The following is a 15,629-nucleotide window of genomic DNA, read 5'->3' on the forward strand; positions in this document are numbered from 1 at the left end:
TGAGAGCAGAAGTGAAGATGTCATTCTGCCTATCGAGAGAAGGTTGGAATAATGCGTTAACTAAAGCGAGAAGTATTTCCAGAGATGGAAACAACCTTGCATTCATTATGTTCATCCCTGTTTCACCATAGACATATGGGAACGCGACCGATCACTGAAAGGTGTAAGCCAAGGAAAAGTGGAACCTCAGTTGCGTCCTTAACAGGATTGACGAACTTGCGATGTCCTCTCCCTCAACTCATTCTTTTCTGATTCATTCACAAGACTTGCCACCGCATTCATTAGATTCTTTTGTACAACTTCACAGCCAGTCCCCACCCTGTATCATTAGTAGTTTAGTCATTTATTTTATCATCGCAATTTACTTTAATGCAATTCATTTTCATCGCAATTTACATTTTCTGCACAAACCAAATTCTCTATTCTTTATGTTTAACCGGTCGCTAATACCACACTAGTATCGCATCTAAATAACAACAATCCCCGTGTTCGACCTCAGGTCATTCTGAGAAACTTGTATTGGAATTATACTTAGTTCCAGCGTAAGAAAACTTGTGACGCGCACTACACGAATGCATACTACGAAGCATATTATCACCATCGCATACACCTAGAACGTAGTATCGCAATAATATCTTTATCGCAAAGCACTTGAGCGCATAGAGCATCATATTCATATTCATTCATAAGCAACACATTAGATAAGGATAGAAAAATATAAATTTAATATTACAAGTTTTTGGCGCCTTGTCGAGGACAAGAACTTGAATCAATTATTCATCAGTAGTGCATAAGCGAGACATAGCATAAACATTATTTATTTTTTTTTATGTTCAACATTATCTTATAAAACACGATTACAAACTCAATCGGTCTATAATCCTGTCTAAGGCTGAAGGTACTTAAGTTGACGGTTAACGTAATACCTGCTACCTGGGGATTATAACAGAGATATTGAGCGTTGTTAACTGGTTTTATGAGCATGTGTGAGCGGTGTGAGGTAATAAAAAGGTTTTATAACTTAGACATTGTAGGTTAAATCCAAATATAAACGTTAGACTTGAATAAACCACATAGATTTAGGGTGTTTTTTTTAATCGAAATATATTTAAGTACAAGAGAGACCCAAATAATTAGAACACTTTAATGGGAGATTAATAATATATACGATATATTGTTTTTAGCTCTCACGTCTCTAAAAGTTCACACCTGCTCGTACTGGAACTACCCAATTCGATCAATTGACCAAGATTTTGACCGGATACAAAATCACTGGTGCTCGATCTAGTGGTATTTTTATAGGGATGCTAGGCTTTGTGTCACTTTTTATCACAACTGCTCTATTCAGAAAGTGTTTGCATGAGTCAATAATAAGGTGAATAGAGGAAGTAGTTCACAGTAAGTGGGTGTAGGAAATGTGTCAACATATCATACGGTCTCTTCCATTAGTTTGAACCGTGAGATTTTTATGTTGTGTCTGCTGTCGTTTTTAGGCGATACTAGCTAGTCATTTTTCATGATGATCCCCTCGGAAGGTTGTGCATAGGATTCAGAACAACTCAAATTTCAAATCATGCCTCATATTTAACACTTGGCTAATCTATGATGGTTATAACCTAACAAATTACAATAACTACAAATTATCATAACCAACTCTATGTCCCAAATAGCCATAGATATGTGTAACATTTTGAAATATTGGACCTAATAAACTAAAAACAGTAACATTTTGAAATATAGACTTTATAAACTCAAAACTAGGGGTGTTCATGGGTTGGGTTGGGTTGAAATACTTTTTAGACCCAACCCAATTGTTCGGGTTGTAAATTTTTTCAATCCCAATAACCTTTATTAAAAAATGAAACCCAACCCAACCCAACCATGAAATATTTGGGTTGGGTTGATTCGGGTTAATCGGGTCATTTATTTAAAATTTTGTTCTAAAAATAAGCAAAACGTAAATATGTAAAAATCTAATTTAATTATTTTAATATATTGAATTAAGATTAACAACTCAATTTTTATTTATATAGGGAAAATTTTCTTTCTAAAGTGCAAAGAAATTACTTTTAAGAGTTGTTGAAAAATAAATTATTCAAAAAGTATTGGAATTAAATAAAACTAAAATTAATATATGTATAAATAATTGTGTTATAAGTAATAAAAAATATATATTTTAAAGTTAATAATAAATTCAGGTTGGTTTGAGTTATATTAGGTGAACGCATGAACCAATCCAACCCATAAAATTTTTATTTATTTGAACCTAACCCAACTCAGATTGGATTGTGTTGAGTTGATTGGTTTTTTCGGATCATCGGGTCCCTACTCAAAACCGCGGATCAAAAGATATTTTTCTTTGGATTATATATCTTTTTATTATTTTTTACACATACAGCCGTAAAATAGTTTTTATTTTTATATTAGTTTTGTTATACCAAGAGCTCCCCCTTTCCGGTTCTGTGTCGGTCTGCTTAATTTGCAGTCTCGTGGACGCACAAAGTTGGTGATAAGGGCAAATTTAGGGCATACGAAGACCGAAGAAGAAGCTGTCAATGGAGTTGGTAGGCGAGAAGAGGGACTTTGATTCTGCAAACGACAACAACAAGCTCAACTCTGCTCAACCACTTTTTGATTCTTCTCATCCACCCTCACTCTCCGATGACACAAATGCTAAAGAAGCTGAAGATTTAAGTGAACGCGTAGCTCGAGACCTTAAAGATGGTCTTCATCCCCTAAAGGTACTCTCTCTCTTTATCTCTCTATTGCAGACACAAATACGTGCGTATAATGTATCTGAATTTTGATCTACTCGAAGAATTGGCGCGTCTACCATTATTACTGTGCTATTATCGGATCTTCAAGTTGGAAATGTTGTTAAAATGATCCCCTATGTTCATTTGGTTTACTCCCAGTCACACGTGCTTAGATGAATAGAGTATCATCACTAGTTTTTCGCTATTGATACTCATTATCAGTATTTTGCCCAGCGGGGGAGGGGTGTAGGCAAGATGCGTTGGGTAGTTTCAAGGTTGTTCTGTTTGATTACTTAAGCTTAATTATAAACAGAACGGTGTAATTAGGATTTCATTGATTGAAGAAATGAAGAGTCTTCTTGTGCCTGTTTGTCGGAACTCAGCTGTCAGCCGGATAACTGTCCTACCTCATGGTGTTTTATTTGTGAAGAGGGGTATAAATTTGCATTTGAGGAAAATAACTTCTCACATTGTCTGTGAAAATTGTACCCGAGACAATCTCTATGTTACAAGGTACAACAAGGAGCCTTTTGTGGCGATTTGCTTTTTGTTTTTTGTTTTTTGTTTTTTGTTTTTTTCTTGTTTTTTGTTTTTTTTTTGTTTTTTTTTGTTTTTCCTTAAGAAATCGAACTTTCATTGAGAAAGATGACAGGATATACGAGGGAATACAAGGCAAGCCCAAAAGACAAAACAACCTGCACACCCAATTACAAGATGGGACTCCAATCCAAAAGAATCTCAATGGTAATAATTAATGTCCCATGCGTGTATGTCTTATCTTGACCACCTGGTTAGCATGGACACTATCATTTAAGCTGATTAACCGTGTCAAATCGGGCACCAGTAGATGTGATTTTGAATGTCTTATTTATTTTATCATGGTCAAGATTTTTGGTTTTCTTTGCACAGCAAGTAACAAATCTAATCATTTCACCTATTGAGCCTTCATAGTCTTTAGTTCTCAAGGATAACAGCTGTAAAGTAACCCATTCAGTGAGTTTGGAGATTGTTTTGACCAAAGGTACATCCATAATTCCTTACATTTTTTCAGTTTCACGGTTCGACTATTCTGATGGGGAGTTTGACATCAGCCTGAGTGGTGTGGAGTCCAGTTTACACATAATGTGAAAATCTTTAGATGATGTTAGTGAGGAATCTTATGCTGAAGTTTTAGGTTTAATTTTTAAAGAGGAGGATTCTTCTAAAAATGACCCAGAGACTAATTCTAATCAAGAACTTCATCGTCCTCCTCCACTCTAGTACCTAACAAATTCTCATCTATCCTAGAAGTTGTGGTCTTCAGATTTGAAAAATTCATCATTAAAGTCAGATGGTAATCGAGTACAGAATTAGTTGGTTTTTATCTTTCTACATATTCAGTAAAGTTTCTATCACGAATCATCAGAGGTCATGGGGATTGTTCCAAAAGATTAGCGTTAAAAAGTTTCTGATGAAGTTTCTTCGAAGGAGGTCGGCTTCTCAAGCAAGGTCTAACCATGGCTGCTACAAAAGCAAAGGTAAAAGGGGTTAAGAAAGGACAAGAGTTGCCTGGAATCATTATTTTTGTAACCTTAAGCAAGAGTTGTTAGCTCTTAGTTGATTAGACGCTTTGTTGGTATATGAATTTAAATGTGGAAGAGTTGTCTCTGCATCAAATCAAAGGATTCTCCTATGAGTTCCTTGCATCATGGCATTTTGGGGTCATTTTCTCAGGTGATGTTTGGAAGCACACTTCTTTTGGTACATTGAAATGGGTTGTCATTTTGTAGAGTGAGAGGTTTTGAGAGATTAGTCAATATTCTTTTGGCTCATACTCTTCAAAATTTGCATTCAAAGCAGGAAGATGGTTTCATTGCTGATTTTTGTGGATTAGCTTGGTTATTTAATTCTTAAATGTTCTTTGATTGGATCACTTTCCATTATTTTATTTTCTGGTTATATGCTTAATTTTTTTCTGTAATCTTTTTATTCTTCTCTCACTCCTTCGTGGAGTTTGTATCTTTTGAGTATTGTTGTCTTTTCATTTTATCAATGAAAAACTTTGCTTCTGGTTAGGAGAAAAGGTAATGGTAAATAATTCACAGTTTTTTTTTTTGGACGAAATATTATACACTACTTTTTTAGATTCTAAAAAAAATAGATCCTAGGAAATAAGCAAATAAACAAATGAAAATACAAAACCCTTTTCATCTCTTGAAAAGTTCCCCCCTGCACAAATCAGCTTCCTATTAAAAATAAAAAAATAAAAAAATAAAAAAAAATAAATTTGTAGGATGAGTAAACATAATGGAACCACTTGCTAGAATACATGTTTAGTACAAGGAATTGGCAGAATTTTCAAGTTTCATATCTTGTTCAAAAATGATTCTAAGAAATAAGTAAATAAACAAATGGAAACAGAAAACCATGTTCATCTCTTTGAAGGTTTTTTCCTCCTTTTTTGCACTAGTAAGCTTCTTTTTTTGGTTTGTGGGATGAGAAAACATAATGGAAACTACTTACTAGAATAAATGTCTAGTACGAGGAATTGGGAGAATTTTGTAATCTTTTGCATCTGACTGGTTAATAGTGTAATTCTTTTACAAAGATTAATGGAAGAATTTGGAGCTAAAAATTTTAGATACGTTTTCAGCGAACTTTTTTATTAAAGAATTTGTGGTTGGCCCTTTAATTCCAAAGGAGACATTTCATGCTATTTAGAGTGCCAATAGCCCAAGGAAGTTCAATTTCTCGATTAACATTTTGCTTTTGGAGGAGTAAACTCAGCAGAAAAGCTTCAGAGAATGTGTCTTTTTTGGGTTATTAATCTGAGTACATGTGTTCTATGTTCAAAGACAGGCAAAGATAATATGGACATTTTTCTTTCAGGCTCCTTTAGCAGAAAAATTTGGAATTTTGCAGTGCAGGAATTTAGAAATTCCTCAAGTTTTTTATAGTGTTAAGAAAAATCTGCTTCTGTTCTTTGGTGGGCTCATATTTAAAAGAAAGCAAAAGTTTAACGTTTATTTATTGAATAATTTAACTAAAGCACTGTTTTGGGAAATTTGGGTTGATAGAAACAAATAGTTCGTTTGAAGATAAGTTTTCTAGTGAATATATTAGGTGGAGACTGAAATTCCACGTGACCCCTTGGTGTGCCAATTCAAAAGTCCTTTTCCAATTATTATATGAATGGTATTGTTATATTTTCCTGTAATCTTCTACTTGGAGTCTGGATTCATCTAAGTTCTCAATGATTGACAAGAATTTTTTTTATTTAAGAAAAGGTAGCTGAAACAAAACGTTCAAAAGGGGAAACAAAGAACGAGAATCGATAAAGCCTGCTTATTAAACCCAATGAAGTAGCGTGAGAAGACATGGAATAATGATGTTTGTGACATAGAAAAATGATGATGTTTGTGAAGAAAGTTATTTTGCTTGGAAGACTTCTTGAATATCTGTTTGAGTATTTTTTTTTCATTTTATTTTTGATAAACGTTATCTTTATTGAAATATAATTTTCCTCATAATATTTACATTAGCCTAAAAGTGTATATTACAATGAGAATTCAAATGTGTTCATCTAAATTTCTATATCGTATAATTCACTGGTTGAAAATATTAAAATGTGTATTGAATATCTGTTCATGATCATTTTTGAAGGATTATTTATTGGATGTGTTTGTCATGCATAAGTCGTATTTTTTTTGAAATGGTAGATTGTTGTGTGCACCTAGTATTTTTGTATATTGATGTTGTCTAAAGCAAGGCACACTAAGGATCACAAGCTCATTGAAACCTAGGTGGTAAACTCCACTCACATAATGCACTGTTAGGTGCAAACAAAGTCCCACATTGGTTAGGAAAGAAATTGATCATGGGTATATAAGTGTGGATAACTATCTCCGTTAGTGTGATGCCTTTTGGGTGGTTCCAAAAACGAGGCCACGAGGACTTATGCCCAAAATGGACAATATCATGCCATTGTGGAGATAGGTGGAGGTTTCAATGTCCTTATCAATTGGTATTAAAACCATGGTCTAGACCTACTTGTGTGAGTGAGATTCTTAGTGATTTCGAACAAAAGTAGTGAGAGTTGTGGATGAATCCCCATATTGGGCAAAAAGTGCTCCAGATGCGGCAAGCAAGTAGAGATCTATTAAATTAGGTGGATTTGGAAGGAGAGTAGACCTATCAAGTTGTGTAGACTAGTAGGAGGACTGGAGGAGTATGAGGCTAAAATCCAAAGTTGTCACAAAGTTGCGGATGAATCCCCTGTTTTTTTTTTTTTTTTTTTTTGATAAAATCCAAGGCAAACTTTGAGGCTAGAAGTGGAACTTTTTTTCTTATGGTGGTAAATTAACTTTGGAAGTGCAATATTCATTCTAAAGGGTGGCAGATTAACCTTGTTGCGAGTATATCTCTTTCTCTCACTTTCCAACTTATTACCTGTCCACCCCTATTAAAGTTGATACCACTTTCGAAAAGGTCATGAAAGATCTCAATTGGGATGGATGCTCTGTTGAGAAGTTCATTTAGTTGGTTAGCACAAGGTTAATTTGGTTGTGGGAACTGGCAAGGAATGTTCTCCTCACCAAATGGCAATTACTAAGATTTTCCTTTGAGAAATATGCTCTTTGGAGGAGATTTACGCCTTTTTAGCATTTCCAAAGTATAGTGGTGGTCAGTTTTGCTGGCTACCGAATACTCTGAAGGTCCTTGGAAAGATGTTATCAAGCTGAAGACCTTCATTCTTAAGGGTTATTATATAGTTGACAATGGCTAAAACACAAAATTTAGGATCTCCAAAACAGATCACTTTGAATTTAGAACTCCGCGAACTCTTGAAATTTTAAATTTAGAAAAAAAACAATTGAATAATTAAGGAAATCACGAATGGGAAGTACATGCTGATGTCCTCGCTAAGTTCATTTTCAACCCAATAGAAGATAAATGGAGTCTGACTTGTGATTTCTTGGATTCTTTTAGTTTCAAGTCTTTCCTTCAAGATATTACAAAAGATGCTCAACTTCTTTGCCCGAATCTTTGCAAATGGTGGGTGGAAAGAAGGCTGTTCTATTAAACTCATCTGGGAATTTCTGTAGATTGTGGATTTCTGCTGTTTTCGACCTACACATAGTTTCTCAACTCTCTATTTTGATTTAATATTTTCTTTAGTTAACACCTATTAAAGTGCTTTCTCATAAGCTTCTTTGCATCGTAGGCATGGAAAAATTCTCTCATTGTGTCTTAAAAAAAGGTCTGTAGTGAGTGTTCGGCCGTTTTGTTTGTTTGTTGTGCACCAATGATAGGAAACTGACCTGTTCATATTCTATTGAACCATATTGGTACTTTCGTTTCTTGAAACTTCTGAGATGAAGTTAACTTTATGGTTTGGAGATTTCAGATTTCCCGGTGTTTACTATTTTTATTATTTTGCATTGTGGGTGTTTTAGACCTTTTCATGTCACCACCTTTTTAGAGAATTTGGAAAGTGAAAGTGTCTAAAAAGTTAGTTTGTTTTGGTGTGGTTAGTGGCTTATAGAAAGATCAGTTTTTTTGTGTGCAACTGACTAATTTGGATTGTTCCGGCATCTAGCACAAGTTTGCTTTTTGGTACACCCGTCGAACACCTGGAGTTCGGACTCAAACGTCATATGAGGACAACATAAAAAAGATTGTGGACTTCAGCTCGGTATGATTTGTCAACATTGATTTTTGTAAAACTATTCTTATACTAAAGTTATCTTACGAGTCTTTACAATTATTTGTTTTTCAAATGATTGAACTTTGTTTTCCTCATGCATGTAGGTTGAAGGTTTTTGGGTAAGCTATTGCCATTTGGCTCGTCCTTCGTCATTGCCAAGCCCGACAGATCTGCATCTTTTTAAGGAAGGAATCCGTCCACTCTGGGAGGTAATACATCAAGAAATGCTGGATGCATATTTTTCATTAGGCTTACTAGGGAGTGAACTTTCTGCACTTTTTCGTAAATTAAGATATTGTATTGGAATTTTATATTTCTCGGCTTATTGGGGAGTCTAATTCCTATTTCAATGCAAATGCAACCATCTTTCAGGATTCTGCCAACTGCAATGGTGGAAAGTGGATAATACGATTTAAGAAAGTTGTATCTGGCCGATTTTGGGAAGATTTGGTAAGTGATAGCAAAAAGGACATCGTTATGGATCAATATGCCATTAGTTATTTATTTTTCCCTTGGGTTTCTTAATTCCTAATTAACTGTTCTCAACTTGATTGTTGAAATCTGAAGTTGCCTGAAAATACTGTTGTATGATTATTCAATATCTTCATTTTCTTAAATAATAATAGTAATAATAAAAGTAGTAGATCCCCCCCCCCCCAAAAAAAAAAAAACCCTAAAACCGCGAAGTATTAGTTACAGTGGGGAGTTGGTCGTATTCACATGCACATTGATGGTGGTATGGATGTTTCCTTTTTCAGCTACTTTCCAATGGATAAGTTCTGTGCATCGTGGCTTTTATTCACCGAATGCTGATATTTTGTAATTCCATCGAATGGATGTTTCCTTTTATTTACGGAAGGCTGATATTCAGCTACCTTATGCAGGTTCTTGCATTAGTGGGCGACCAACTTGATTTTGGCGATAACATATGTGGTGCCGTGCTTAGCATTCGTTTCAACGAGGATATTTTGAGCGTCTGGAACCGCAATGCATCTGATCATCAGGTCAGTAACATGATCTTTTAATGCTACTCACCACACATAAGTCGGAAACGGGATCATGAGTTTTTAATTAATGTATGGTTATTGCTTACCAGGCAGTGATGGGTCTGCGAGATTCAATCAAAAGGCACTTAAAGCTCCCACACGGGTATGTAATGGAATACAAACCCCACGATGCGTCTCTGCGTGATAACTCGTCATACAGGAACACATGGTTGCGAGGGTGAGAAAAAGGAGAATGTACGTTGAAGCTGAATGATGTTTTACATGGTCTGCACTTCCCTGATTGCTTTTGGACCCTTCTTTGGATGTTAAGCGATTGATTCACTGACAATTCTTTCTTTAGGATATTGGAGCTTTTCTTAATTACAATGTCAAGGCTACTATGTAATGTAAATATTTGGACATTTGTAACCGTAAACTGCTCTGAACAGGAACCTTGGAAGAGAGACCTACACAAGACAACTTCTGTTTACATGTTATAACTTAACATTGTTCATGTTTTTTTAGGACAAAACGTAGATCCACGCCCCCAGCTGCTACACTTAGACTGTTTGTTAAATTAGCTGCATGTATGATCCCTCTTTTCTCTGTAATGTATCTGGATTTTAGGCAGAAGCATAGATAAGATGCCGGGTGAAGTTTGAATTGATTTTCTAAATATTTAAAAGTGTTTTTAAATAGAAAGGTGTTATAGTTTCTGGGGTGTGTTTGGAATATATTTTCAAGTGTTTAATTTAAAAAATAAGTTATTTTAGAAGAAATTAGAGTGTTTGACAACTATTCGAAATAGCTTTTTAAGTGTATTTTAATTAGCTTTTATCAAAAGTATTGGAATAAGAATGAGTTTTTTTTTTTCCTTTCAAGTGAATCTAAACAAGTTCTTAACTCTTTTGGTAAAAATTGTTTATACTTTAAAAGTATTTCAAAATCTATTTTGAATATTTGTTAAACACTTTATTTCTATCTAAAATGACTTATTTATAAAATTAGAGTCTTGAAAAAATAAATCAAACACATTTTGATTTTAACTAAAATTTATGTTGAACCGAGTTATTAGTTGAAAGGGGGGTGGAAATCATATCTTTAGATTTGAATCAATCAAACCAATCGCCCTATCATAATCAACTAAGCAAACAAAGTTAAAATAGACTCAATGGTGGCAACTGATCAATTCAATGTTTTTTCCCCTTTTGTTCATGTGTAAACGGTTGATGGAACTTGCTCTTATTCTTTAGTTTGGACTGGCTGAAGATTAAATTATAGAAAGAATATTGTTTGTTGCATGTGTCAGTAGGAATAAAAATGATATTAACAACAATCAGATATTTTGTCTTTGTGGATGATGTTGGGTTGTATATAGGACAAAGACAAGCACAGCTGGCTAATGTCAGCTTCTTTTGTCTTGACAACTCACCATGAATCTTTCAACCCCATCCCTTCTTCACTTGATATTCCATTTCTCTCTATATTTTAAAACATCTCAAATTTTCTATCATATAACCATACATATGATACAGCCACCACCATATGGTCATTAAACCACCACCATATGGTCATTAAATGAAAGGAACCTTTTACAATCATTTATATAAAATATCTTATATAGCTTTTATGATACTTATCAATTGTCAAATTAGAATAACTGTCTTGAAATCAATTGAGATGTATATAAGTTAAATATAGAAATAAAAATATCCTATTGATGTTCTTGAATCAATGAACCGACTTCTTAAAATAAATGGATCGGTCTTGGATTCCTCCCGCCATCACCAAAAATCAAATTAATAAAGAATGTGTAATGATTGTGATTCCACTTCCTCATCCCTGATAAATACAAGAGAAAGAAAGATCTCGAAGAAAAGTTTTTAGAACTTTTGGTCGAGTTCGAGTTTAGTGGAACGTGCCCTTCCTAGTACTAATAGAGGGGCTCTTCAGCCAAGGAGACGTCCTGGTAGGAAGGCCGACCACAATATAAGTCCCCATCCTTCCACCACCACAATTTTACGTCTCAAAATCAAACTATATGGTGAATATTTTATTTTAATATAATAATTACAAAGGTAGATGATTGAACTTTCTACCTTTAAAGAAGGTCATACCAAATTATCAGTTATCGTTGAACTAAAACTTATTTTTAGTGAATAAAAAGTATAGAAGTGTACGAATTAGAAGCAATTGATTTGAAAATTTCAATGTAAAAGTAAAGGTGAGGCGTCGAATGAAGATAAGATGACAAAATTATAGGGGACTTGGGGGGATTAAAATAGTAATTTGATCTCTAATCATTGTTAATTAAGAAAAAAGAATTTTGTATAGTCAACGCCACGCGCAAGAAGGGCGCGTGAGGGAAGAGGAGAGAAAGAAAGGGGTGAAAAATGGAGGGACCTCAAGCTAAACTACCGTCATCCCCACACCCAAAACCGACACTTGGTTTAAGTTTAACCCTAAAAATACAAAACAATAGAGACAATGAACAATTAACAAACTTCTTCATTTCTAAATCTCCCGTTTATAATAATAATTGATTGATATTTATTCAATCAATTATCTCTATTTGCCCTCTGCGAGCCGGCAATCACATTCAGCAGCATCTTCCTCTCTTTTCCCTTTTCTCTCTCTGTTTTCTCTCGATCCTTCCCCTCCCCTTCTTCGAGAGAGATCGGATTCGGATTCGGGATGAGGGAAATTATCAGTCTTCACATTGGTCAAGCTGGAATTCAGGTCGGCAATTCTTGTTGGGAGCTTTATTGCCTCGAACATGGCATCCAGCCGGATGGTTTGATGCCCAGGTTTGTAGTTTTTTTCCTTTTTCTTACTTGATTTCTTGATTTGGGTTTGCTTTTGTTTGTCAATTGATGTCACATATGTATCAGTATTGATCCTCGATTTGTTTTTGACTCGTCAGATTCAATTTCCCCTGTTTTAGTGACTCTGTATGGTGGGTGGGAGTGGGACTGAATCGAATTTGTGGGGTTTTCTATTTTGCAATTGTGGATTTCGTTTAGGTCTTTGAATTTTGGGTGTTTTCTCCTGATCTCTTGATGCATCGATCGATTCGAGTCTTGTTGTGAGATCAAAGGACGAATCTGGAAATGGGTTTTAATTTTCATTTTAATTGGATGTTCCTTTATGGATCCCCTTCTCCAATTTGAATAACAAGTCTGTGCTCGTTGGAATTGAAAATTTGCATCGAGCTAACTCAATTGATTTGGTAATCGTTTTCTCTGGGAATTTCGAATCTAATGGCCAATCTTTGGTGTTTGTTAGTGTTAGATAGTTTGTGGTGATGTCGCTGTTAAGATGGGAATAGATGCCCTCGATCCGGTTCTTGGTTCAAGAAAATAAATTGTTGGGATCTTATCGGAGGGACCTTCTCGTTGAATTAATTAATTAATATTGGCGTTTAGTGAAATTTTAGCATGGATCTTTTGTTTATTTAGTGTCTTTGATAGTGGCATAAGAAGTTTTCCTTCGATTTTATTTTCCCTTTCAAGCTCTTGCCATGGCTAATTGCCATGAATTATAACTCTTATTCTAATGATGTTTTGTTACCTATGTACGCTGCAGTGACACGTCCATCGGTGTTGCACATGATGCTTTCAACACGTTTTTCAGCGAAACTGGTTCGGGCAAGCATGTTCCTAGGGCAATATTTGTGGATCTGGAACCAACTGTTATCGATGAAGTAAGGACTGGGACGTACCGACAGCTTTTCCATCCGGAACAGCTCATATCTGGTAAAGAAGATGCTGCAAATAATTTTGCCAGAGGACATTATACAGGTACGTGTATTGCCATTCCTTCAAGTTTTCTTAAAGTTTCCTTTTTCACTGTGGTCATTCATTACTAATCCTACTTCATTGCATCATTTTCCAGTGGGTAGGGAAATAGTTGATCTATGCCTTGACCGAGTGCGAAAATTAGCCGACAATTGCACTGGTTTGCAAGGGTTCTTAGTATTTAATGCTGTTGGCGGTGGCACTGGATCTGGATTGGGGTCATTACTTTTGGAACGCTTGTCTGTGGATTATGGAAAGAAGTCAAAGCTTGGATTTTCCATATATCCTTCCCCACAGGTAAGACACAAATGATAAAGACTTTGGTATCTTAGACCACACATTTTTTCATTAATAATGTTGACAAAACATTTATGAAAAGGCCTATCTTTTGTTTTTCCTATTAAAAGTTGGTTTCTTATCAGTAAAAAAGGAAAAGAAAAAGAATCTGTTTCTGCTGAGAAATACTGAATTGACAATTTTTATCTGCATACTTTCCATTATTATATCATTCTAATATCACTCTTAAATGCTACATTCTCTGTGTGCAGGTATCTACTGCTGTGGTAGAACCCTACAACAGTGTGCTTTCCACTCATTCTCTGCTAGAACACACGGATGTAGCTGTTCTTCTGGATAATGAAGCCATTTACGATATCTGTAGGAGATCGTTGGATATTGAAAGACCAACTTACACCAACTTGAACCGCTTGATATCCCAAGTTATCTCTTCTTTAACCACTTCCCTGCGGTTTGATGGTGCTATCAACGTGGATATAACCGAGTTTCAAACTAACCTTGTACCTTATCCACGTATTCATTTCATGCTCTCGTCTTATGCTCCTGTGATTTCTTCTGCAAAAGCTTACCATGAACAGTTATCCGTCCCTGAGATAACCAATGCCGTATTTGATCCCTCAAGCATGATGGTCAAGTGTGACCCAAGGCACGGAAAGTACATGGCATGTTGTTTGATGTATAGAGGAGATGTTGTACCCAAGGATGTGAATGCTGCTGTTGCTACCATCAAAACTAAGCGAACAGTTCAATTTGTTGACTGGTGAGTTAACTGCTCTGTATTGTTAGATTATGAAGCCAATTATATATTTGTGCTTTCAATGGTCCATATCTTATTGCTTAAATTGTTTAAATGTATGATGCACATTTTGCTATCTTGTCTTACTATAAACAGTAGCATGATGGGAAATTCCTCTGCAGAAAATAAAAAATTTATTCATGTTTAGGATATGATTGAGATCAAGCTGGAAAGTATCATACATCCTGAAGTGAACTTCCCCAAAGGATGTTAGTTTAATTGGTTTACTTTAGAAAAGGTTCTTAGAGATCATAGGAATACATAATTTTCTAAATGTTATGCTCTGAATTAAAGTTGTGCCATGTGAATTGTCCAGGTGTCCTACTGGCTTCAAATGCGGTATTAACTATCAACCCCCAAGCGTTGTTCCTGGGGGTGATCTCGCCAAGGTGCAGCGAGCTGTCTGTATGATAAGCAACAGCACAGCCGTGGCCGAAGTCTTTTCAAGAATTGACCACAAATTCGATCTTATGTACGCTAAGCGCGCATTTGTCCATTGGTACGTGGGGGAGGGTATGGAGGAAGGTGAATTCTCTGAAGCCCGTGAGGATCTTGCTGCTCTAGAAAAGGACTACGAGGAAGTCGGGGCCGAAGATGTCGATGAAGAGGAAGAAGGGGAAGATTATTAATCCCATGAATAATAATACCCTGTGTATCTTTTTTCCATTGTTTTCGTGTTTGTTTCTTGTTAAGTCAGTTGTGCAATGTTTCATACATGGGTGATCTTGAAGGTGTGGTTTCTGTTTTGTATGATTCTGGGTCTCTGTCATTCTATTGATTTCGAAATTTACAGTGTTTAGAAACTACTTGCAAATTTTATTATAAGGAGCTGAGGTTTCTGTAAAGATCTTTCCGAGGAGTCGGTTCCCTTTGAACCGTTTGGTGATGGAAGGAATTGTAGCTCTTTCTCGGATTTTCACCTAAGTAAATCACAATCATATTGCAAGGCCAAATGCTTTTGGTGTAGCTTCTAAGTAATTTTAGATAAATATATGTACTTCTGATTTAATTATTTATTCTTGAAGAAATACATTAGAGTTGCTTATCCAAGACAATGATATATTGTAATCAGATTTATGGATATATCTATATATTTTTAAATATTGATAAATATTTTGAGTAAAATCATGCATATCACGAAAAATTACAAAAATACTGTGGAATATTTCATTTATTAAAAAAAATTATTTATAAAAATATTGTGAAATTTTTCAATAATTACAAGTCAAATATAATTGGTAATGAAATAATAGATAATAGTGAAAAATCAAAAAAGTATTATAAAAATAATATCTAGCACGATCCATTTAG

At 35.1% G+C, this 15,629-nt stretch overlaps 2 protein-coding genes across 4 annotated transcripts; both read left to right on the forward strand.

Annotated features, from left to right (window-relative positions):
- Positions 1-2,433: 2,433 nt before the first annotated feature.
- LOC120090486 (eukaryotic translation initiation factor NCBP) lies at positions 2,434-10,005 on the forward strand. 3 transcript variants are annotated; one of them, XM_039048191.1, is made up of 7 exons: positions 2,434-2,741; positions 3,402-3,500; positions 8,335-8,430; positions 8,547-8,651; positions 8,815-8,892; positions 9,327-9,446; positions 9,539-10,005. In XM_039048191.1, exons 1-7 carry the CDS (start codon positions 2,556-2,558, stop codon positions 9,668-9,670), a joined length of 816 nt encoding a protein of 271 aa, XP_038904119.1. In that variant the 5' UTR covers positions 2,434-2,555; the 3' UTR covers positions 9,671-10,005. The 3 variants fall into 3 exon arrangements, with proteins under 3 accessions (XP_038904119.1, XP_038904120.1, XP_038904121.1); XM_039048193.1 differs by lacking the exon at positions 2,434-2,741 and adding an exon at positions 3,245-3,269 and having other exon boundaries at positions 3,409-3,500; XM_039048192.1 differs by lacking the exon at positions 3,402-3,500 and having other exon boundaries at positions 2,435-2,741.
- A 1,938-nt stretch (positions 10,006-11,943) lies between these two features.
- LOC120090429 (tubulin alpha-5 chain-like) lies at positions 11,944-15,284 on the forward strand. The gene is made up of 5 exons (XM_039048089.1): positions 11,944-12,235; positions 13,014-13,228; positions 13,323-13,522; positions 13,774-14,282; positions 14,635-15,284. Exons 1-5 carry the CDS (start codon positions 12,123-12,125, stop codon positions 14,945-14,947), a joined length of 1,350 nt encoding a protein of 449 aa, XP_038904017.1. The 5' UTR covers positions 11,944-12,122; the 3' UTR covers positions 14,948-15,284.
- Positions 15,285-15,629: the final 345 nt, after the last annotated feature.

The sequence above is a fragment of the Benincasa hispida genome, chromosome 11, assembly GCF_009727055.1.
Source record: "Benincasa hispida cultivar B227 chromosome 11, ASM972705v1, whole genome shotgun sequence".
Classification (NCBI taxonomy): domain Eukaryota; kingdom Viridiplantae; phylum Streptophyta; class Magnoliopsida; order Cucurbitales; family Cucurbitaceae; genus Benincasa; species Benincasa hispida.